The sequence below is a fragment of the Schistocerca cancellata genome, chromosome 12 (genome assembly GCF_023864275.1).
Source record: "Schistocerca cancellata isolate TAMUIC-IGC-003103 chromosome 12, iqSchCanc2.1, whole genome shotgun sequence".
NCBI classification, from domain to species: domain Eukaryota; kingdom Metazoa; phylum Arthropoda; class Insecta; order Orthoptera; family Acrididae; genus Schistocerca; species Schistocerca cancellata.
The window spans coordinates 169,601,645-169,627,595 of record NC_064637.1 but is presented as its reverse complement, the minus strand read 5'-3'; the positions used below and the strand labels follow the sequence as shown (position 1 = coordinate 169,627,595).

Genomic DNA, 25,951 nt, shown 5'->3' with positions numbered 1-25,951 from the left:
AGGGATCCCCAACTTCCCACCAGAAGGATGTGTGTGTGTGTGTGTGTGGGAGGGGGGGAGGGCAGGGGGCGGTAAAAATCATAGAGGAAGATCATGAGATAAGAATACAGTAAGCAGCTTCAGGAGGATGGGCATGTAGGTTGCACTAGTCATTCGGAGATGAAGACGCTTGCACAGGATAGAGTAGCGTGGACAGCTACATCAATCACATCTTCGGTCTGAAAACCACAACAGCAGCAACAACAATAACAACACATTTTTTGATCGTTAGGCTCGCTGATGACAGTCTTGATGACGTTTTAACCCTAAGATTGGGAGGTGGATAAGAGGACACTAAAGACAGTGACGCATCACACCATCTCCTATAAGCCAGAAGCGATTTCTACGAAGCTTAAGCACGTACGTCACTATCTGTCTCCAACAAAATTGTGGTCCCATAACACACACATATAGATGAGAGTGGGGTTGAAAGAAGGCGACATAAGAGCGTAATCTGGAAACGCCTGGATCTACTCCCACCACATTTGATATACACATCTGTTAAATATTGGTACAAAAATACTGTGGGATTAATATACCGCAGTTACCCGTCAGGGCGTGTCTGAGGACGAGGAAGGGTGATACGTAAACATATTCTTTCCTGCATTCAGCTAACTTGAAATACCTCAAAAGTATGAAGCACAATCTGTCCCTTATTTATGCAAAAAACAGCACTGCAGAAAACCAATAATATTGCTACCGTGTTTCTGGCTGTGTACCACAAATACATTTACCGTTTCCTCTGAGTCCACATGGTGTAAAATAGTGGAGAATCAGACAGTTGCCAAAATGACATATGCGCACGTGGGAGTAACTGCGGGCAAGAAACTAGAACATAACTAAATTTTTAGGGGATTTGCAGGCATTCAGGGAGAGAAATTTGGTACAGACAGCAGCCCCCTCCGGCAGCAACAACGGCTGTGAGCCGGCAGGGCGTCGAGTCGACCTGAGCTCGGCTGACAGACGCGGTTCCGTCACTCTGGGCGAGGCTTCACCAATCGTAGCGGCCGGTGTGACCAGATGTTTCCAGTGGGTGAGAGATCTGGAGGTAGGTCAGGACAGCACAGGCAGCATTCCATCTCCTGTTATCCTGTTGGAAGATTTTGTCGAGACTTCCAAGACAGGACACAGTGACCATTATCAACATATAATAAATGTAACAATGATGTTCAAAATACTGGAGGCGATGGTACAATGTACGCTGTACCAACCCGTCACATCATGTGCTGGGCCCGTATGACGATGATGAACACAGTCTGGCAGCGTTCGTTCTCCTCGGAGGCTCCACACACGGATACAGCCACTGTGATGCCGTTTGCAGAACTGATGCCTGATGTGCCTGGTCGCTTTCTCTGCTGCTGGCAGCGGGCGGGCCGTAGCTCCAGTCACTGTCGCGATGTCCGTGTGGACAGCGTGGTCTGCCTCAAACAGGCACGATTCCAGACTCGAGGCATGTAGGATCCTGAAAGGCTGAGTGGAAAGTCCGTCAATCCTCTCGGGCACTAGTCGCGTGAGGCCATTTAGACCCTTCACAGCGTTGAGCACGTCTCTCCTGAACCCGTGTAGGAATACACAGGTTCAGGACAGTCGTGGAATCTCGACTAACGTAAGCAGCAATATCGCAAAAAGAGAAAAAGAGAAAGGAGATACTACAGTTACTGTACTGAACCAAGAGTGGTATTTAACTAGCATAATGTTAGCATTGTCACCTAGCACTTCCAATTGCTTGACTAACAAGGAGATACAGCTGTACAGATTTCGAAGTATTAGATGATGGGACACACTAAAGCCACTCTCCATTTTAGATTGGGTAAAAATCCAAGTCGGAGGTCGTGGCACAGGATCAGTTTCAGGGCAAGTCGATTCGTTACAGCACTAAAAATAAGGAAATTTTATATTTACATATCAGAGCCACGATCTAATAGTTTGTGACGAAGAATTTGTCATTTCGATCCGTGGCGAGAGGCCAGGTGTTCGAGTGGTAACTATCTTGACGCAAAAGTACTCGACATCAAAGTACGAACCAAAACCAATGAGGTGAATCAGTGAAGGACTGAGACGAAACAACACTGAGAGTGTAAAAATATCTTGCAACCAAATACCTACATCAGAAATCAAGGCAGTTTGTTAGAAAATATTCAGTAATATTGAGATGTGGCAGGCAAAAAGGACAGAAGTGGGAGAGTCTAAAGAAAACTCGGGCCTTTCGTCCGGCATATTTTGTATCATGAGAACAGCTGTACTCGTTTCTGTCGTCTTTCTGAAGTGACTCGAACACTGGCAAGCCGGTGATGAGAGCCTCCGATCTCTGAATGTGCTGCAGACATTGCTGCAGACTCAATTAGATGCTACTAAGCTGTAATCACGACGTGGGGGTCAAAAAAATTTTTAAACCTTTGTCAAGCAGCCTAATCACAAGGTTACTCACAGGAGGCTCCCTGTTGCCTAGCAGTGCCGTGACTGTAAGATCCAACAGGTTAAACGTACCCAGAGAGCTGTAGCTGACAGTGCCTGTCCCACGTCAAGTCGCGTGTCAAACGCAGCGGAATGCTCGGAACAGTGACGTACCTGCACGTGGTGTATGTTTCGGTCCTACAGTCGACAGCTGACCTACCGACCCACCAACACAGGTGGCTGCCTCTGCAAAGGAACTATGCTCCATTGCTCGTAGCAGACACGAGAAGCAGTTGGGGGGGGGGGGGGGCGGGGGGGCGATAATGGCCAAACTTGAAATTGTCCATCAGAGACAAACTGGTCAAAAACTCGAAGCAGATGCCGCCAGATAGTGTGCCAACAAGTGTCTGGGAGCGTTGCATAATGCTACGGTTTACAACTACCTTGTTATGAATGAGACGAGGTGTGTGGAACGTTGCGACGGCTGCCCCATTTTTTAACTACTCTACTCCATTTGGCAGCCGCACAGTGGATCAAAATTCCGAAAACGTTGACAAAATCCAAAACTTCGGTCAGTATGAATAAAAATTGGTATCAGATCCAGTATGACCTACAAAATTCAAGCGAAATATGAATATATAGTCAAAAACAGATAACAGGGTACTCTTGAACGTATGAATTACGAATTTGACATAGAATTCTAAAAAATGAACATCCACTATGGCGAATAAAATCCAAAAAAGTACTAAATGGTTCTCTTACACCAGTTTCTAATATGTGAAGTTTTCTTTTGATAGCCAAGTGGAAAAAGAAGACTATCTTCGTGTTTGTCAAGTTTGTCTAAAAATTCTGCTATATATTGTTGCCTTGGGTAGTCTGGAGGACAAAACGTCTTTCCCAATATCTGAAGTGAGCTATTTTCCGTAGGCTTGGAGACTAGTTTGTGCAGCATATGATACGTCAGCTCGTCTGTAATTTGTCAACTACAGAGGGCATGTCTTACTGTTCAACCAGTAGTAGAACTTCTTAAAACGAAAGTGATTATTTTGATTCGTTGCCTCCTGTGGTTGAGCTCTGAGCTTGGTGAATAAAGTTGAAATAATTTGCCTCACACTGTCTGGCACTGCAATGGAATCTCTGGATCCTTTTCCTGGCCGCTAAAATCCCCTGTAGTTTACTCAGTAAACTTGAAAATCTCACTCGCTGATAGCTCGAGTAGAACACCAGATGAACCGGCAATGAACGTTAATATTCAATATTTACTTCTTGTAATATTAGTATCATTTATGCCTTTTAGACTTCTGGTCTTTTGTTTACCATTTACATACAAGAAAATACGATGGAAATGTTCACACCCTCATAATTATGCTTTACACATGGATCAGGGCCCTATATGTATAAATCTGGACTAAATCTTATATTTTTTAATCGACTTACAGAAATTACATAAATGGTGGCGTAGTGAGAGCGTCATTTCAAATGTGACTTATTACCAGAATAGTGAATAGTACTTGAATTTTACAGGTGCTTCTCAATATATACAGTCATACTTATCAGAAAATTGGAAAAATATAGAAATTCCTCACTTTTAATTAAGCTTTAAAATTCATTCGTTTCTTTTTTGTCATCACTGTTGCATGAGTAAATAAGTATTTAGTGGTTTTAATTTAAGTACATACCTCTTAAAGCAGCCTCCAGTATAAAAACAAATATTTCACATGACGCGAAAAATGCATTACTTTGTTTGCCCAATTAGCCTGGCGCGACATGACATCTCACGGACACCAGAGCTGTAAATGTGACGTGAAACACTATACAGTCAAGTTGACCGATTCTATGAGTAGCAATTAATGAGACAAATAATACTGTAGCCATCCTACGATCTCAAATTTCCTAACTGGAATTTTTATTTGTTTCAATTTTCGTATCCTGCCCCATTTGACAGACAGGTGTAATGTGTCCCGCCCATTTACTTGCCCCACTTGACAGCTGGGTCGAATGCACCCCGCCACACCTACTTACCCACATTAGACACCCACTCCCATTTACGAGACCCCAGACCCACCTGCCCCCCCCCCCCTGAGGCCCCCGCTCCCACGCGGCTGCTCAGTTGACAGCAGTGTTTAATCACACAACACCCGGCCCCCAAACTGCCCGCAGCTTCGGGCTGGCGACCTCGGCGCACCGCGTCATGGTGCGCACGTGCAACGGCCTCGAGCTGCGCGACTCGTCGCTGCTGTCGGCCGCCGCCGCCGCCGCCGCCGCCGACTCGTCGGCCTCGTCGGAGCTGGTGGCGGACCAGCCCTCGCCGCACGACTTCTTCCCCAGGCTGCTCGACCACGAGTTCACCTCCAGGTAGGCCGCCGCAGCCTGGCGCCTCTCTCCGCAACAGCCCTTCGCAGTATGCATTCGTCGTTCCCGTGTCCTCACCGAACGCCATTTATTTCTTCGCAGTTGAAAGAAGTCTGAGAGATTGTCTAACGGCTCTTCCTTCTTCTGCTCATAGTGTAAGACAGGAAAAGAGTACGCAGGCAGCTCAGACTATATAGGGTACAAGCCTACAGTTGGCAACACTGCTGACGGTATTTAACGTGATGTTTCAAAGACATCTACATCTACGTACATACTCAGCAATCCGCCATACGGTGCGTGGCGGAGGGTACCTCGTACCACAACTAGCATCTCTCCCTGTTCCACTCCCAAACAGAACGAGGGAAAAATGACTGCCTATATGCCTCTCTACGAGTCCTAATCTCTCTTATCTTATCTTTGTGGTCTTTCCGAGAAATGTAAGTTGGTGGCAGTAAAATTGTACTGCAGTCAGCCTCAAATGCTGGTTCTCTAAACTTCCTCAGTAGCGATTCACGAAAAGAACGCCTCCTTTCCTCTAGAGACTCCCACCCGAGTTCCTGAAGCATTTCCGTAACACTCGCGTGACGGTCAAACCTACCATTACAAATCTAGCAGCCCGCCTCTGAATTGCTTCTATGTCCTCCCTCAATCCGACCTGATAGGGATCCCAAACGCTCGAGCACTACTCAAGAATAGGTCGTATTAGTGTTTTATAAGCGGTCTCCTTTACAGATGAACCACATCTTCCCAAAATTCTACCAATGAACCGAAGACGACTATCCGCCTTCCCCACAACTGCCATTTCATGCTCGTCCCACTTCATATCGCTCTGCAATGTTACGCCCAAATATTTAATCGACGTGACTGTGTCAAGCGCTACACTACTAATGGGGTATTCAAACATCACAGGATTCTTTTTCCTATTCATCTGCATTAATTTACATTTATCTATATTTAGAGTTAGCTGCCATTCTTTACACCACATCACACGTTGAAGCCATATTGCCATCAGTCTGCGCAACTTTATTTAAAGATCACAAATTCAAATATGTTTTTCTGTCGCTTGTATCAAAGAATTCGAACTTAAAACATTATCTTTTTCTCAGTCAGTTTTCTGAATTAATTTTCTGCCGCCGATCTCAGTAATTTTATGTAATGTTCCCTTAACAGTGCTTGCACTCCATGACAATGATGGAGTTTGCCGACAGTGTGCGACTGTAGAACCTCCTCTGCTGACCAACTGAGTGACGCCGTATCTGACGTTGCCGACTAGAGAGTTAAAACTGACGAATCCTTACACCGAACACCAACTGAGCCTTTATTAAAATAAAAGTTTAAAAAGCAGTAAATGTATTGTAGTTACTCGCACAATTCTGTCACTGCCTCAAATTGAGACCAAGAAGGGGTGTGTCGAAAGAGCAGTGGCCCCACTCAAAAAACACAATTACCTATTTTCCATTCAAAAAAACTTAAGAGAGAAAATACCAACTATGAGACGCATAACTGTAGGGAATGATTTTTTAAACAAAAACATAGCACTGTAAATATTAAGAGCGAAAGAAAAGGAAAACGAAACGTGAAGAAGCTTTTTGAAATTGTTGGCCGAACATCTTCTACAACTTCAGCCTAAAATAACACTAATGAAGATATTTTGAGGACTCAGTACAGTCTGGTGCCTTCACAACGGTTTCTTTTCTTCCTCACTCGGCTTACGAATTGGGACGATTACCAGGAAACAGCGTCTGCAGTCGCCCCACTTTCTGACAGTATTTTTCTGTCACACAGTTACTGACTGCGCTAAATGTGGCACAGTGCAAGAGGTGCAGTTAAACCAATTTCAAGAAGAAGTGTGCTGTTAAGAAAATTACTCATCCTGCCTTTTCCTCATGGGAGAGGCGCCTTTAGTTCCACACGCACACCAACTGAAACACTTCCTTCGTGGAAATACTTTGCACTTCTCCCTCGCCCATTCCTTTAGGTTGGTTGCTTTTGTTCACAGGCGAACTTCACATCCCACCAGAATTTTCAACATGCGTCATTTACATATGCTGGCTTGGATAAAATTTTAGCGATTTTTCTAGCAACGAAATGGCCATATTTCTGAAATGTTCTCCACACTAGCGTAGGCAGGCATCTCTTCCGTTCGTTGTCATTCGGAGGGGAGGTCTGGCTACTCTCAGTGATGTTATCCGCAACAGCTCGTTGTATAGGTTTCTCTCGAAACTTTCCCTACTTGCGATCCCGTTCCTCAGATAAGCAAAACAGTTTCCCTTAATTCGCTGCTGTAGTGATGAGCCGGTCGGAGTGGCCGAGCGGTTCTAGGTGCTACAGTCTGGAACCGCGCGACCGCTACGGTCGCAGGTTCGAATCCTGCCTCGGGCGTGGATGTGTGTGATGTCCTTAGGTTAGTTAGGTTTAAGTAGTTCTAAGTTCTAGGGGACTGATGACCTCAGAAGTTAAGTCCCATAGTGCTCAGAGCCATTTGAACTATTTTTGTAGTGATGATTTGGTCAAAAGAGCAATGCAGACTCATCTCATTTGCACTTAGTTGATTTTTCATCGGCATCCGATGGTAGATATGACAGAGCATAGTCGACCATGTTTCCTAACCAGGGCAGTACACTGTCTTGAAGTCTTGCAGCATGAAAGCCCATCTCATTAACGCTCTAGGCAGCAATTTACAGGTAGCCTAAACAAACGGGCGCATAGAAATCTAAGTGATACGGAAGAAGTTGGTGCATCAGTCCAGCCATTGTACCCTCAAACACAAATTGCCAGTTATCTCATTACGACCATATTCAGTTCTTCTTCAGCAGCCCAGTTGGGTCCAGATCGATGAAATCCAACACGTTTATGAATTTCCTGTTTAAATTAATAGAAAACTCTGGAGTTGATTTCTGTTCCTAGGAGGGGGCGAATTTGTCAATGACGCTGGTTCAGGACGAACACAAGCAGGCATATTCACATGGCTGCTGCCACTAGGATATCGTGTACATAATAACATACAGATTTTCTTAGTTCACCCAGTACATAATTCAGCAGGTAAATTTAGTCCAAATGAGAGGACAGTAATTTGATAGACACTGTTTGGAATGTCGGCTGCCTTCCGACTGGCGCCTGCATAGTGAGACGGCTGAACTCGGCCGTCCGCCCGGGTTCCGCAGAAAAAACGCGCTTCCCTCGGCTCACCAGCGCCGTGCTTTTACTGCAGTCGTTTAAATAAGCACCATAGCTTATCGTTATTCCTTCCCTACAGCATGCAAGCAAGAGTATTAACTACTGCCTACCATTTCATCGTGATGTATGAAGTCAAATTGCAATGAAGATCATATTCCCTAAGAACGTGAAGAGGCATAACACCGAATTAGAAGTGAGAGTGCCCTGCAATCTCTCATGGTGAAAACAAAATCTTTTTCCTCCTGTGCTTCATCCAAACAGAGACCATTTGCAGAAAAAACCGCATTTGCATCCTCAGACAGGAACTGTAGCATTTGCACATATGCATGTTTCACCTACAGAGTAGCTATTTGGACTGTGACTGGAATTGCTCCTCGAATTATTTCTTAAATTAATTTTTTTTCTTATCTTTCGCAGATAGCCTTCGTTTAGCTTTTACTGTTAGTCTTGTTACAGTGGAGCGTATTATTTCTCTGTCTAGCATTACACCATCTCGTACAGCATCTGAAATTACTACAACAATTTGGCTGGATGCAGTAGTCTTTTCCATGAAAAACTTTCGTTGTTGTTTAGCCTACTGATCACGCCTCAAACACAACCATTGTATTTTCGGCTTCCAGACATGACTTTTTTTTCAATTTTATGTACTTCGTAGTTCCCTAAGTTTATCATATTCCACTACTTTAGTCCACATTTTATGGATGTCCTTCCCCTGTTCTCCGCTCAGTCTCTTTAATTCGCCTCCTAACTCTCCTGCTTCTTGTCATAGTTGTTGTCTCAGATTTTTCTTGCATGCTTCCGGCCCTACTTAGATTTGATTGCCATATCTGTCTTTCTTCCTCCTGTTCGTTATTCTTGCATTCTTTCTCAGCCATCTTCACTGTTTTTCCCTCACAGTCTGCCTCTGTGATCTGTTAGCTTCATTCTCTTTGTCTTCCGTTTCTCCCTCTCTCTCTGTCCTTTTCCTTTCCACCCTCTGTTCCCTGTCTTTCCCAACCCGTTCCTCACTCTATTCCCTCTCTTTCGTATCTACACCCATCTGTGCCAACAATTTTATGTGTTTCGTTTTTGTCTGCATTAATTTCTGACAGCTTAATTCTTTCCTGAACTTTCCCTTCTCATTATTTCTTCTTCTTTCCTCCGTTCATTCAATCCAGTGTGTACCCACACAGCTATTTACTTAATTTCTTCCCTTCGATTTCCCTGTGATTCTGATCCTTTGTCAGGGCCACCGAATGTAATGGAACACCTGTTGTTCTCCAACCTTAATAAAATTAACTGGCTTTAATACGCATCCTCCCAACACTGATGACTGCAAATAATTAGGACCGTCAGTCTCATATAAAAATGTTGATCCTGTCAGAAAAGATTAATTCATTGTCACATGTAAGGCCCTTTTGACTGCTCATTTCCCAAAGACCCAGCACCCATTCAAATTATAGGTGAACTATATTGATATCAACGCCAGCACATGCACAACAATAAATAGAATTAAATTAACAACACTTCTGTTCACTTACATCTCCCACATACACTCCTGGAAATTGAAATAAGAACACCGTGAATTCATTGTCCCAGGAAGGGGAAACTTTATTGACACATTCCTGGGATCAGATACATCACATGATCACACTGACAGAACCACAGGCACATAGACACAGGCAACAGAGCATGCACTCCTTTAGCAAAAAGAGTTCCATTGTGTCACCTGTAAACCAATTCTGGGTTACCTTCAGAACTAAGCAGATGGCATCTCTCTACTTTCTGCCACTCCAGATAGAACTGCAGCCTCTTCTTCCGTCCTGTGTACCCTCTGTGGCATTAATACCTCCAATATACCCTCGGACAGCCAACATCAGGATAACTGCACTCCCTCCCGCTCTCGTCCCCCAATACCCAACCTTGATCTGATCCCTCTGTTCCTCTGTTGGGTTCGTCATCTCATAAACATTCGTAGAGACATGCTCACATAGGTCAGTCAGATCCCTACTACTCACTGCCTTGCTTGCTCCTCCTAGGTAAACTTCATGGTACAGCTTTTGTTTGGAAATCACGATTATTACCTTTAATAGGAAATTGACGGAATTGCTAGATGTGGGCTCAGAGTGGTTGAATGCCAGCTGAAGGGACCTAGGTTCGATTCTCGGTGATGCACAGTCTTCATAGGAAGCATTGTGAAGAAGACAAACATGTATATTCGGCAAGCCACCTTACAGTGCGTTCACGGAGGGTACTTTTTGTACCAGTGTCACTCGCCCCCTCCACTTTCCTATTCCAGTCAAATGGGTTAGAGGGAAGAACAATTGCTGGTAAGCTTCTGCTTGGTCTCGAATATCTTCAGTTTTATCTTCACGGTCTTTTTGCAAGATATTCATAGGAGGAAGCAATATTTTGGTTGACTCTTCTAGGAATGTGCACTCCCGAAACTTTAACAGTAAACCACACCATGATGCACAATGCCTTGCTTGCAGCACCTGCCACTGTAGTTGGTTAAGCATCTTTGTGATGTTTTTTGTGCTTATTAAATGAAATTTTAATGAAAAGTGCTGCATTTCTTTCGATCTTCTGTACCTTTTCTATCAGTCCTGTCTGCTATGGATCCCATACTGATGAACAATATTCAAGTATTGGCCGAATAAGGGTTTTGCAAGCTACTTCCTTTGTTTATAGATTACATTTCTTGAGGATTCTTCCAATGAACCTCAGTTTGGCGTCTGCCTCTGCCACTAGTGACTTTATGTTATCATTCCACTTCAGATCACTCTGTGTACGTACGCCTAGATATTTAATGGATGTGACTGCTTCCAGTGATTATTCAGCAATAGTGTCGTATGTATGTATTGTTTGTCCAGAATTTCTATCCAAACCCCTCTATCGATCTCAACCAAATTCTCCACACAAACAATGAACATCACGATTGTCAGCACTTGGGATGTACAACATCCTTAGTCCAGCAGGAAAGGAGACAGGGCAATATGCGATTTTTCTTTTCTTCTGATGTGTAGACTGCTCTGCATGACATGTATGTTGTGTGGGAGTAGTACCAGGCTGTCTTACGAACCTGCTTTGCAGGGCACCTTAGACAAAACGAAAGTATCAGTTCTCCAGCACCCGACGTGTAGGCTGTCCGGCACGACATTTGTGTCGAATTTATGACTTGACTTGACGGGCAGCCAACATGATGTAAGCAAAATATGATTTTTAAGCCCCAGACATGTAGACTGCCCTGCATGACAGACATGTTGCAATAGTAGTATCAGCCTGCTTCATCAGCCTGTCGTTCAGCGGCGACATTCGTGGATGGACACAACCGGGGGAAGGTTAAGACACATAGAGAGGGGAGCTGGAGGGGTAAATAGAGGGGCAGGCTGAGGGAATACAGAGAAAGTTGGAGGAGGAGATGGATAGAGGAATGGGAAAGAGGGAATCGATAGGTAGAGGGGGCAGGAAGAGACGATTAGGATGAGGCAGGGAGGAGGAGGAGGTGTAGGGAGAGTCTCACAGGAGGAGATGGATAGGGAGAAAGGAGCAGGAGCAGAGAGAGAGATGGATGTAGGGAGAGTGGGGAGAGGGAATGGGCAGAAAGGGTGGGATGAAGGGATTGGCAGAGGACGTGGGCAGTGAGAGATGGGCAATATATATAAATCAGATTCTTGAGACAGAATTGTTCCAAATCTGACACAGAAGGCCTTGCTCCAAGAGTACCAACACAGGGGGGCTCACAATGCCTCGGGTCTAACATTTACGAAGATACAGATGTGTGTATTTTTAAGTCATTAGGTTGCCCTGCACTGCAGGAGTGGTATGTGGAAACAGCAGCAAACTGCTTTGAGAGGCAGCCTACAAGTCAGGAGTAAGAAGCGGTTTTCCGGCCACTGACGTGTAGGCGGGTCAGCACGCATCTCGTGGTCGTGCGGTAGCGTTCTCGCTTCCCACGCCCGGGTTCCCGGGTTCGATTCCCGGCGGGATCAGGGATTTTCTCTGCCTCGTGATGGCTGGGTGTTATGTGCTGTCCTTAGGTTAGTTAGGTTTAAGTAGTTCTAAGTTCTAGGGGACTGATGACCATAGATGTTAAGTCCCATAGTGCTCAGAGCGGGTCAGCACAGCAGACGTGTTGTGCTGCCTGCTTTCTAGTTAAAACTCTTTCACACTGAATGCCTCTGTTACAACTAGAATTTCCTTGCCGTAGCTAGAATTTACTGCTGAATATGTTTGAATTTTAGAACAAAACCATTTTCAGCTAGAGGAATTTGTTTGGGGGAACTATTTCAGTCAAAATCAATTTAGTGATGACTAGGATTTTAAAAAGATTTGTATTTGTTAATGCATAATAATCATACACTAAAGGAAATTTGTGAGGAACGTCACAGAGTCTCGTCGACTGTATTAATCAAAAAAGTGAGGTGAAAATAATCGTACACTAAAAATATATTAATTAGTCTGATACGTTTCATGAAAGTAGCTTGCATCTTAATAAAATACAAACACAACATAAAAAATAAAAAAATGGAACACGTAAGTTTAGATTACTTGTTGTTGCGACACAAACTGTGGTGTCAATTTGAGTTAAACAGGTTTCCTTTTTTCTTACAAAGGCACCTTTTTAACAAATACACCTTCTTACACACACGGCGAGCTGACGCTCTGTCATTTGCTAAGGCTTCTGTCTCGGATGCAGTCCTCAAAGATAAAGTTGTCTGTGGCACTTGTTCTAGTAGGAAGAAATTTTCTTTGGACACATCCAATTCGAACCTGAAAAAGCACATTTAGTTTGCTTACTTAAAAAGTGATTAGGTGTTTAACAGGAGCTTTTATGCAGTGTACATAAAGTTTCCGTTTGAGGATGTTGCGCAGCGTAGCGTGAGTGTCTTTCCGACGTGCGTGCGATAAGTGCTGGAAACTGAACTGTAGCTAAACTATTACGAAATGCATCCACACAGGAGAGTCGTGGTGTTGTTCTTTAGCTGACTACCAGAAGACAAACACAAGTAGACATCGGTCAGGGAATGAAGCACTTCTATCGGGCAGCACGTCAGTCGAAAACGTGAGTTGTGAAATGGTGCGCCAAGGGGTGCTGCTGCTTCGTCGCCATATCGCAACTCGAGCACCAGCCCTCCCCGTGCGACTATCGCGCCCTCGCTGGTTCTCGTCGGACGAGGATACGTAGTGGGCATTTGCGGACTTCTTCACGATGTTTCACCAGACGGCAATCTTGTCTGGTTGGTGTACTGTACTGTAAAGCCTTCGAACGGAAATTTTGTGATCGCCCCTTATACAATAAAAATATGAAACCTTAAACATTAACGAATTACGTGCACAACTGGCAACGTTAAACAGTGATTCATATATACAGTGAAAAAAGTTGTGTAGTATTACTCCCCTAGGTCACGTCTGAAATTACTTGTACATCTGAAGATTTCTCACAATTGTCAAAGACGTGTTCGCTAGGAACTTTTGAATCCAGTCACATAGTTGGTCTGACATTCCGCACACTCGTATTTTGTTCTTTAGGGTGGCGAGGGGTCGACAGTGCGGAACTGTACCGAAAACATTTCAGAAGTCAAGGCGCACAGCCCCTACCTAGGCGCCTGTGTCTGCTGTGTGGACAAACAGAGCGAGCGGGTTTCGCACGATCGTTGTTTTCGAGATAATATGTGAGCATAAAACATGCGATAACCATTTTGTTCCTGCGATCTGATTGACGTGGACAGAACTCGCGCTACCTGTCTCTACTTTCTGCTCTCTTTTATCAGCCGGTAGCAGGCCTAAGCGAGATCAGGGGGACAATACTCGTAAATAATAAGTCGTAATGTCAGATCAAACCACTCTTACGTTTAACATTTAAACAAAGTCGTTGGCACCTTGCTTCTTAATTAAATGCCGTCACAGTGAGACTAACGCATTAGGAATACAGGTGTTACATTTGTATTCAGAGGGTCGTCTAATCAGGATCAATTGTAGGACAGTAGTTTGGTTTTGAGATTCAAACCAATTCTGCGTTATGTAAGTCATTTATTTACTGAAAATCTCGAGACGTACCAAACATAACTTTCTAGGTAAATGAACATAAAATCTCTTAATTTTGCGTGAGAAACTGCACCGAGACAACGAGCTCAAGAATGAAACACAAAGCTATCTAGAAGGTCAGTTTCATCACGAATGTCCCGCGAGTACTGCGGGATGTAGCTCATCTGCGTGGACGACTGTTTCGGAATGTGCCCAACTCGCATATACAGAGTAAACAAGTCCGAGACCCACGGACCAATATAATTAATCAGGCAACACAAGTTGCGTAGCGAATTCAGCCAATGGTGGATAACACGAGTGCAAACAGCGGCACTTACTGGACTCCAGTGAACGGGCGCCAGAACGTGCCCGTGTGCCCCCCACACCCTCTGGACCGCTTGCGGCCCAGGCTGCATCGCCACAAGTGGCCAGCATTCTCCTCAGACTCCCGTTTTCTGAAAAACACTACACGGAGACGAAGATTCCGAACCATTGCCGAGGCGACTGACGAGAAATGCGAATACAGGGGAACCCTACAGAAATTACTCGTTCTCGGCTTACCAAACGCATCCTAACGTGGATGAGGTCGGTATCAGCTTCTAACTGTGTTCCACTCAATCGTCGAGCCCTTCGTACGTCAGAGAAGTCGCCGACAGCAGATGGACGGAGAGGGGCTGCGCCGTCACGGCTGAAGGCGGAGGCAGTCGCTTGGATGGCGTCATTCGGACGGAAGAGCACCGAATTTTCTCTGGATGCTAGAGCGACACCGTTGCGCCTACGTACGGGCAGCTGAAGGCTGGGGGCGGGGGCAGACCGCGGCCTGGCAACCCGGCCACCCCCTGTCGTGGGGGCGGACTCCTGGGCCCACGACATCGTGCGGAGCCTCCAAAACCCGCCAATAAATGAGTAAAACTATGAACTGCTATTGCTCAGGGATGTGTGCCAGTTCTACGACACACTGACGTCAGATGTAAAGGCCTATAGCTTTGTGCATCTTTTCGGCGACGGAAATGGCGTGCGCAATCATTAGGAATGCTTCGCTCTTCTACAGACCTACAGTACACTTCTTTCACGTACCCCGTGTAGGATCGAATCGAGCGGGTGTATTAGCCTTTCCTCTGTAGAGCGATTTCTGCTGCTTTCCTATCTCTCGGTAACTTATTTCGATATCTGTCATTTCGTCGCTTGTGTGGCGATTTGAAGGAGCAACTACACTGCGATCTTCCTCTGCGAAACCGTTTTGAAAAAGATGTCTAGTAGTTCAGCCTTTTCTGTGTCATCCTCTGTTTCAAAGCCACTGTGAACACAGAATGTACGGAAAAATGAGTTAGATACATTTATTGGTTTAACGAGAGACCGAAACTTCTTGGGATTTTTTGTCAAGTCGGTAGACAGAATTTTATTTTCGAATACGTCGAGCGCTTCGAGCTTGGGCCCTCTTAGGCTAATTATGGCTTCGGCTAGTTTTTGTTTGCCTGTGAGTCTTTGGCAGTGCAGCTCTCTGGTAACTCGGTTGTCGAACCACGGCGCGTCTTTTCCCTCCCTCACAACTTTTTGCGACACGTACCTGACTAAGACATGTCGTACAGTGCTCCCGAACGTCGCCCATTGATGATTAACATTGTCAGTGCTGGAGATTAAATTTTCATGTTAACCTGTCAGGTTGTCTGAAATTGGTTTAACGTTTCTAGTCGCTCTCGCTAAACGGGAAGATATACAAACTTCTTTGTTTTCTTGTTTGCAACCAAAGTATTCAGTGATGCTATAATGGAGTTACGATCACTGTTCTATGCTGAGTGGAAAAGTGGGGGTCTGTTACTCACCAGCAGAGTTAAGATGTTACCTTCACGTGCCGCTTCTCTAACTACTCAACGTAATTCTCGTATAAGGCACTTGGAACAATTTCACATGATTCTCTGTCCCTATTACCCGGCCTGATGACTCGAGTCTCTCAATCTACAGCTGGTAAGTTGAAATCTCCATCTAAAAATGTAACATCATCAGGAAATTTGTGTGAAATATCCTCCAAGTTTCCCCTCATACCTTCCGCCACTACTGTTGCTGAGGCAGGGCAGCCGACCCACATCTACATCTGCAAATCACACTTACGTGCCTGGCAGAGGGTTCATCGAGCCGCCTTCACAATAATTCTCCGTTATTCCAATCTCTTAACAGCGACCGAAAAAAGCGAATACCTTTATATTTCCGTGTGAGCTCTGATTTCCCTTATTTTATGATGATCGTTTCCCCTATGTAGGCTGGCGTCAACAAAAAAGTTTCCCATTCGGAGGAGAAAATTGGTAATTGAAATTTCGCGAGAAGATGCCGCCGCAACGAGAAACGGCTTTGTTATAATCACGTCCTCCCTCAATCCTGTATCATTCCCGAGACACTCTCTCCCCTACTTCCAGATAAAACGAAACGTGCTGCTCTTCTCTGAACTTTCTCGATGTACTCCGTCAATCCTACCTGGTAAGGATCCCACACCGCCCAGCAATGCTTGTCCCAGGATGGACAAGAGTAGTGAAGGCAGTCTCTTTCGCAAGTATCTTCTACGTGTTCTGCTAATAAATCGCAGTTTTGGTTCGCCTTCCGCACAACATTTTCTGTGTGTTCTTTCCAGTTTAAGTTCTCCATAACCGTAATTCCTAGGCACTCAGTTGATTTTACGGGCTTTAGATTTGATTTCTTAATCGTGTAACTGAAGTTTAACGGATTACTTTTAGGACTCGTGTGGATGATCTCACACATTTCATTAGTTAGCGTCAACTACCAAACTCCACTCGCATAACTAAGACGATATTCCATAAGCACGCTATTTGATTACAAGCCGCTTGTGAGGTACTGTGTCAAAAGCGTTTAGGAAATCTAGAAATACGAGATCAGTTTGAAATCACTTGTCGGTAGCATCCACCACTTCGTGTGAGTGAAGAGCCAGTCGATGTTTTCTAGATCCGTCTTGTCTGTTCTCTTACAGCTGATTCATAACGTTCCAACATCCTGCTGCATATCGGCGTTAATGAGGTGGGCCTGCGATTTAGTGGATTACTCCTATTGCCTTTCTTGAATATTGGTATGACCTTTGCAACTTTCCTGTCTTTGGTTAAAGATCTTTCGTCGAGCGAGCGATTGTATATGATTGTTAAGTATGGGGCCATTACATCAGCATAGTCTGAAAGCAACGTAATTGGTATACAGTCTGGACCGGAAGATATGCTTTTATTAAGTGATTTAAATTGCTTCACTACTCCGAGGATATTTACTTGTAAGTTACTCATGTTGGCAGCTCTTCTTGATTATAATTCTGGAATATTTGCTTTGCCTTCCTGGGTGGAGGAATTTCGGAAGACTGTGTTTAGTAACTCTAATTTGGAAGCCTGTCGTCGATAGTATTTCCATTGATATCGCGCAGAGAAGGTATTGATTGTGTCTTGACGCTAACATACTTCGCATACGACGAGGATCTCTTTGCATTTTCTGTCTGGTTTCGAGATAAAGTTTCATTGTGGAAACCGTTATAAGCATCTCGCATTGAAGTCCGCGCTAGATTTCGAGCTTCTGTAACAGGGAGACAATCTTGGGGATTTTACATTCAAAATTTTAAACGTGGCTCAAGCAGCAACTGTTGAAAATCTTCACGATAACCTTGACCACTGTTTCGATATATCTAAATATACCTTCATCAGAAGCAAAAATACACTAAAATCAGATTCTGCAGTGGAGATACATAAAGCAATCGCGTCAAAGGCGTCGTCAGTAGTTAAAATATCACCCCCATTTGCACAGCACAATTATGAAGAGAAGGTCTATGCGAACGCGGCATATCATCAGTACTTAGCCTGTGGACTGAGGAGGTGATGTTTTAATTTTGACAGCTGGTGACACGTGTGGCACGACACAGTCCGGGCCTCAGAAGCCGGAGCAACGGACGCTCCCTGTTTCTGCAGCGGCTGCGGCAGTTTTCTCGCGAAATCCTCGTTACTGCATCCGATCACCCACTTGTTTGTCGATATTACACATTTCACCTGTCCTCTTTGCTCCCCCTTCTCGTAGTTGAGAAGCACACTGGACTCCTTGCAGCGTTGTTTGCACTAGGTTCTTGCCAACGCCTCGACTACTGACATGTTCGGTTTATTTAACATACACGATTGTTCCTTGTGCAAATTCTTCATCAGTTTTGTTTTCCTTTAAAGAAAATTAACGTAACTGTAAATTTGTAGAACGCTGTTTAAGAGATAAACACTCACCAGAATCCTTTTCATCACCACTTTTGCAGGGGAACTTTGATCAGTTAATTTAATGAATAAATTGTATGAGAGGCTAGCCTCTCCAGGTAGGACCGTTATAGGATTGCGTTACACACCGTGTGCAGATTCAGTATAAACTTACTTTGGTGCGATTTGCCTGACATTCCGATTCTGCCCCCAACTGGCATATCAGTTAAGGGTCCCACGACACCCAACACGCAGTTAGTTTCCAACTGAACGTATGGCCCCATCATCTTCCCACTTGCAGATACCTCCTTTCTTTGCTGTTGACGTTATTACATTCTTCTCTAACTGCGAGCGTATTTCACTCTCATTTATCTCGCTTAATCAGCGGCAATGGTTTTTCCGCGATTATTTCTGCTACACGAGCAATAATTCCGAGGAAATGTCTACTCCAGGTGCGCCCCATGTTTGACACAGGTCTTTTGCTCTCTCAGATTCTTTTCGCTATATCGCATTGCCCTTCTAATCTTAATGCAATTCCTCTTTCCTAATATCAAGTTTCTTTCTCTTCTATATATACTACCAGTAAAAAGTTTTCTATCACTTAAAAAAAAAGCCACATACTTTATTTCAATGCACAAACACATCGTACAAGCTAAATAGAACAACAAAATAAATGTTTTCTCTATCGTTAAGTACAATGGTATGTGATTTAAATTTTAGTGTCTTCAGGAAAGCTGCACAAACTCTTGGCATTCTGAAGATGAGACTTCCTTGTGTTTTTGCAGACACTGCTGTCCAACACGTCTGTAAATAATTCCATACATCTTGAACATTAGATGGCTTTAGTTTTCTGGCTTCCGTCAAGTTCATCCCATAAGAGTTCAATGCGATTTAAGTCAGGTGACCAACATTGCCACATCATATTCTTAAGTTCCCCACATTTATCTTTCGTACTAGCATGCCCTCTGTACAAGTTAAATTTAGAATCATGTTTTGGATCATTGTCCTGCTGCAGAACAAACCCACGAGCAATAAGTCTCTTCTAAGATGGAAGTTTACTGTTCACGAGTATGCTGTGATAGCCTTCCCCCTTTAATTCTCACAAGATCACCCGAGAAACCTCCACCATGCTTCATCGTTGGTGTCACACACTCAGTCTTCGTACGTTCTGCACGAAGTTGTCGAACGAATATTCGACGATGGATACGAAATACTTCAAGCTTAGATTAGACCGTGAATAACACCTCGGACCACTGCTGCACGCTGCAGTTTTTTGTTGCTGTGTCTATTGCGCTCGCTTCACCGTAATTTATTTTCGTAGTGACGGGTTTTTGGCCGTCGCGGCCCCTCGAAACCTCGTTCACGGAGACGCCGTTGCGGTGTATAAAGTCTCTGACGAGCACTCACATTGAGTGAGTGTCTCTCTCTGTATACGTTTCCGACACCACCTTGTGTATGTAGGAGTGACTGTGTGTGCTCTGTTGTGTTGAATACCTACACCGTCGGTTCGATACAGGGCGATGTTGTCGCTTCCGTTGTTGTAGCGATCTGCTCCAGTTGCTGCAGACGGTGTATTAAAGCTGGAAGTGTTAATCAGAGTTGCGGAGATATATTCGTCTGGGCTCTGTTGCATAGCAATCAGATTTGCTTTCAGTTCTTAAGAAATGTCCAAGATTGGTGGATTTAAATGATCCGTGAAATTACTCCTTTTCCGAAGAAAGCATCAGACCATTTAATTAGAACTGAACGCTCCCGTCGGAAATGTTCTCGATCTGGTATCCATTGATGGATCATAATTGACGAATACGTCAATTGTGGAATAAACACGTACCTTCTTGAAATGAACAATCTTTATTGACTTTTGTGGCAATGAAATTCTTCTCGTAAGATGAATTATCTGTTCACTGGCTTATATACAGACATATAATACAATTTCCTTCAAATTCTCGCAATGGCGTCGATTTCTACTTCACAAGGATGAAACCTCTTAATGAATTACTTCTTAACAAGAGCAAAGACTTCCTACACTAAAAATAGTTATCTGAGAGCTAACCGCCACTGAGTAATAAAGAATATCTTTGTCTCTCTCTCTCTAGCACCGTCACGTCAAGTCACACTGCTGTCTCTCGTATTGCACGATACATCATAAGCGTTGAGACTGAAACTGGAGCTACTCACATACTACACTCCTGGAAATTGAAATAAGAACATCGTGAATTCATTTTCCCAGGAAGGGACAGAACCACAGGCACATAGACACAGGCAACAGAGCATGCACAATGTCGGCACTAGTACAGTGTATATCCACCTTTCGCAGCAATGCAGGCTGCTATTCTCCCATGGAGACGATCGTAGAGATGCTAGATGTAGTCCTGTGGAACGGCTTGCCATGCCATTTCCACCTGGCGCCTCAGTTGGACCAGCGTTCGTGCTGGACGTGCAGACCGCGTGAGACGACGCTTCATCCAGTCCCAAACATGCTCAATGGGGGACAGATCCGGAGATCTTGCTGGCCAGGGTAGTTGACTTACATCTTCTAGAGCACGTTGGGTGGCACGGGATACATGCGGACGTGTATTGTCCTGTTGGAACAGCAAGTTCCCTTGCCGGTCTAGGAATGGTAGAACGATGGGTTCGATGACGGTTTGGATGTATCGTGCACTATTCAGTGTCCCCTCGACGATCACCAGTGGTGTACGGCCAGTGTAGGAGATCGCTCCCCACACCATGATGCCGGGTGTTGGCCCTGTGTGCCTCGGTCGTATGCAGTCCTGATTGTGGCGCTCACCTGCACGGCGCCAAACACGCATACGACCATCATTGGCACCGAGGCAGAAGCGACTCTCATCGCTGAAGACGACACGTCTCCATTCGTCCCTCCATTCACGCCTGTCGCGACACCACTGGAGGCGGGCTGCACGATGTTGGGGCGTGAGCGGAAGACGGCCTAACGGTGTGCGGGACCGTAGCCCAGCTTCATGGAGACGGTTGCGAATGGTCCTCGCCGATACCCCAGGAGCAACAGTGTCCCTAATTTGCTGGGAAGTGGCGGTGCGGTCCCCTACGGCACTGCGTAGGATCCTACGGTCTTGGCGTGCATCCGTGCGTCGCTGCGGTCCGGTCCCAGGTCGACGGGCACGTGCACCTTCCGCCGACCACTGGCGACAACATCGATGTACTGTGGAGACCTCACGCCCCACGTGTTGAGCAATTCGGTGGTACGTCCACCCGGCCTCCCGCATGCCCACTATACGCCCTCGCTCAAAGTCCGTCAACTGCACATACGGTTCACGTCCACGCTGTCGCGGCATGCTACCAGTGTTAAAGACTGCGATGGAGCTCCGTATGCCACGGCAAACTGGCTGACACTGACGGCGGCGGTGCACAAATGCTGCGCAGCTAGCGCCATTCGACGGCCAACACCGCTGTTCCTGGTGTGTCCGCTGTGCCGTGCGTGTGATCATTGCTTGTACAGCCCTCTCGCAGTGTCCGGAGCAAGTATGGTGGGTCTGACACACCGGTGTCAATGTGTTCTTTTTTCCATTTCCAGGAGTGTATTTACTTCCTCTCGAATTTCGGGTACACTATGAGTCCTGTACGTTTACTGGTTCAAATGGCTCTGAGCACTATGGGACTTGACAGCTGAGGTCATCAGTCCCCTAGAACTTAGAACTACACTCCTGGAAATGGAAAAAAGAACACATTGACACCGGTGTGTCACACCCACCATACTTGCTCCGGACACTGCGAGAGGGCTGTACAAGCAATGATCACACGCACGGCACAGCGGACACACCAGGAACCGCGGTGTTGGCCGTCGAATGGCGCTAGCTGCGCAGCATTTGTGCACCGCCGCCGTCAGTGTCAGCCAGTTTGCCGTGGCATACGGAGCTCCATCGCAGTCTTTAACACTGGTAGCATGCCGCGACAGCGTGGACGTGAACCGTATGTGCAGTTGACGGACTTTGAGCGAGGGCGTATAGTGGGCATGCGGGAGGCCGGGTGGACGTACCGCCGAATTGCTCAACACGTGGGGCGTGAGGTCTCCACAGTACATCGACGTTGTCGCCAGTGGTCGGCGGAAGGTGCACGTGCCCGTCGACCTGGGACCGGACCGCAGTGACGCACGGATGCACGCCAAGACCGTAGGATCCTACGCAGTGCCGTAGGGGACCGCACCGCCACTTCCCAGCAAATTAGGGACACTGTTGCTCCTGGGGTATCGGCGAGGACCATTCGCAACCGTCTCCATGAAGCTGGGCTACGGTCCCGCACACCGTTAGGCCGTCTTCCGCTCACGCCCCAACATCGTGCAGCCCGCCTCCAGTGGTGTCGCGACAGGCGTGAATGGAGGGACGAATGGAGACGTGTCGTCTTCAGCGATGAGAGTCGCTTCTGCCTCGGTGCCAATGATGGTCGTATGCGTGTTTGGCGCCGTGCAGGTGAGCGCCACAATCAGGACTGCATACGACCAAGGCACACAGGGCCAACACCCGGCATCATGGTGTGGGGAGCGATCTCCTACACTGGCCGTACACCACTGGTGATCGTCGAGGGGACACTGAATAGTGCACGGTACATCCAAACCGTCATCGAACCCATCGTTCTACCATTCCTAGACCGGCAAGGGAACTTGCTGTTCCAACAAGACAATGCACGTCCGCATGTATCCCGTGCCACCGAACGTGCTCTAGAAGGTGTAAGTGAACTACCCTGGCCTGCAAGATCTCCGGATCTGTCCCCCATTGAGCATGTTTGGGACTGGATGAAGCGTCGTCTCACGCGGTCTGCACGTCCAGCACGAACGCTGGTCCAACTGAGGCGCCAGGTGGAAATGGCATGGCAAGCCGTTCCACAGGACTACATCCAGCATCTCTACGATCGTCTCCATGGGAGAATAGCAGCCTGCATTGCTGCGAAATGTGGATATACACTGTACTAGTGCCGACATTGTGCATGCTCTGTTGCCTGTGTCTATGTGCCTGTGGTTCTGTCAATGTGATCATGTGATGTATCTGACCCCAGGAATGTGTCAATAAAGTTTCCCCTTCCTGGTACAATGAATTCACGGTGTTCTTATTTCAATTTCGAGGAGTGTACTTAAACCTAACTAACCTAAGGACATCACACACACCCGTGCCGGAGCCAGGATTCGAACCTGCGACCGTAGCAGCAGCGCGGTTCCGGACTGAAGCGCCTAGAACCGCTCGGCCACCCCGGCCGGCCTAGAAGAACCACCAGGCACTCAGTCTTTACGTGTTTATACTTGTTTTATTATCAGAGCTGGTGTATGATAGAGCATTCCAAAGTAATTCCCGATGTTAACCACAAATCCATGTGATGGAGAACTTTTGACCTCCTTTCCTCAGCACTGGCACGGTATGTGAGCCCAGTAGCCAGAGCAGGTGCCGGACACAGGGGCAGAGCCGCGTCGCCTACGCGCTGTGTGTGTGAGAGACGGCTTCCAGAACCCGCCGTAGGGCTGTCCGCACAGAGTTGGAGGCTGCGTCATTCGCAAAACAGCGGCGCTGGCCCGGCCGAGGCTGACGTAAACTAACTGTGGTGCGCGCAGCGGCGGCCGTGGCAGCTCACAGAGGTGAGGCGCGGCGCCCCTCGCAGCGTGCCCTTCCATATCCGCCGATCGCGTACAGTGGTGGCTGTGGACGACGCGGAACACCGTGGCCCGTTCGGTCTGGAACCGCGTGACCGCTACGGTCGCAGGTTCGAATCCCGCCTCGGGCACGGATGTGTGTGTTGTCCTTAGGTTAGTTAGGTTTAAGTAGTTCTAAGTTCTAGGGACTGATGACCACAGAAGTTGAGTCCCATAGCGCTCAGAGCCATTTGAACCGTGGCCCGCCTCAGCGGCCGCTCTGCTGTGCACACCAGCATGATCGCACCAGTTCTCCAGAGGTTACTTCGGTGAGTGCAAATCTCCTGGATAAGTATTTGTCAGCATGTTACACACCTACTGGAGCAGTAAATACGCGGTCCGATCACATTAACGTGACCACCAGCTACCTCGGACGTCAAAGTGCAACAACAGCTCACTGACCGCAGGCGGCAGCACTAGCAGTGGAGGGCATGTAAAGTGTGTCCGAGGGATGCTAAAAACCGTGCCGTATTGCAGAAACGGAGCCATTTATGTGACGTCCGATGCGACACGATCGTCGGCTTTTGGACCACGTGTGGCAGCCTTTCCGAAACGGCTACATTTGGAAACTGTTCCCGTGCTGCTGCGATTAGAGTATATCGTGCGTGGCAGAATGGCGCCGACACAACTGCGGTGGATCGCGGACCGTAGAAGACAGCGGTGAACGGCGGCTGCACAAATGTGTCCGGCTGAACAGGCGTGTCGTCTCGACGAAAGTCGCAGCGTGCGAACGTCTGGTCGGAGCACCCGTTCTGGCTGCCGACAGTCAGTGACGAGGGCCGGAATTTGCGTGTCCGACGTCCACTGAGTGAGAAGAGGTAGCCTTCTCAGATGAATCAATCGGCGTGAAATGTCTGCAACCGAACACCCTGCGACAGAGTGCAGGCTGGAGGAGGGAGCGTTGCAGTGTGCACAGTGTTTCCGTGGCACCCCTTGGATTGTCTCGTCACCCTGGGTCGACCCGAGTGTGCCTCTACCCTTGGGGACCACACTCACCCCTAAATGCAGTTTGCAGACACTGCAGTGCGCCACACAGCCCGCCAGTGTACGTCGGCGGATCGCAGAGCACCGGCACGACCTTACGGCACTCCTGTGGCCACCGAACTGCCCGCATTTTGAGCCAGTCGAGAATCGGTGGGACCGCCTCCATCAGGCTGTTCACGTCACGGACACTCGACCGAGAAACCTAGCGCAGTTGACGGTACGGTTCCACATCCCTGTCGCTACTTCCAACACCTCGTTGTCTCTCTCTTCCTCTGTCCGCAGGCTTTTGACAGATGGTCACATCAATGTGACTTGGCAGTGTATAAGTGCATCACAATGATAGAGTATTAATCGCATATAACTGATATTCTTGAGACATTGGGTTTCACCTTTAGGTACGATAATGGTGTAGGCTGAATCGACAGTTTGCGCATTGGCCTAGTGAGCACGAATCTGGGTTAGACTCCCAGCACTGGTATAAATTTTAATTTATTGCTTCAGCCTACATCATTATCGTAGATGAAGGTGAGACTCGATATGTCTCAGAAATATCAGTTGCATATCACCTACACCTGACGGCCACGATTAACCCCATTTCGCCCACTGTTAAGGTGCTACCCCAATACTGGAGAACCTTGGCAACACTATGCGAGTTTAGATGGGGAATAGCGGTGCGCCGAGGCGTCAAGTGGAATTTGCATCGGCACGTGCCAGGGTAGTCCAGAGTGCATATGCCTAGCAAGCAGATGCTGCAGCCCACGTGACAGAGTCGGCCGCGGTGGCCGTGCGGTTCTGGCGCTGCAGTCCGGAACCGCGGGACTGCTACGGTCGCAGGTTCGAATCCTGCCTCGGGCATGGGTGTGTGTGATGTCCTTAGGTTAGTTAGGTTGAAGTAGTTCTAAGTTCTAGGGGACTTATGACCTAAGATGTTGAGTCCCATAGTGCTCAGAGCCATTTGCACCATTTGAACCACGTGACAGAATGCTGTGCGACCAACACTTGTTGTCAGGTGTGACAAAGGTCTGCTGTTTGCAGCACCCACATCAGACGGGAAACGTGTTACACCTACGTCGCTACTTAGGTGCCTGAAAGGAAGGTTCGTCAACCACCTTCAGACTGTTTCTCTAGCGTTCCA

General features: G+C 46.8%; 1 protein-coding gene across 1 annotated transcript in view; it reads left to right on the top strand.

Annotated features, from left to right (window-relative positions):
• LOC126109559 (acetylcholine receptor subunit alpha-like) overlaps window positions 1-25,951 on the top strand; it is a 446,478-nt gene that overhangs the window by 368,722 nt on the left and 51,805 nt on the right. Inside the window, exon 10 of the mRNA XM_049914574.1 lies at window positions 4,594-4,788. Coding sequence (XP_049770531.1) covers window positions 4,594-4,788 — 195 coding nt within the window. The remainder of the gene's footprint in view (window positions 1-4,593; window positions 4,789-25,951) is intronic.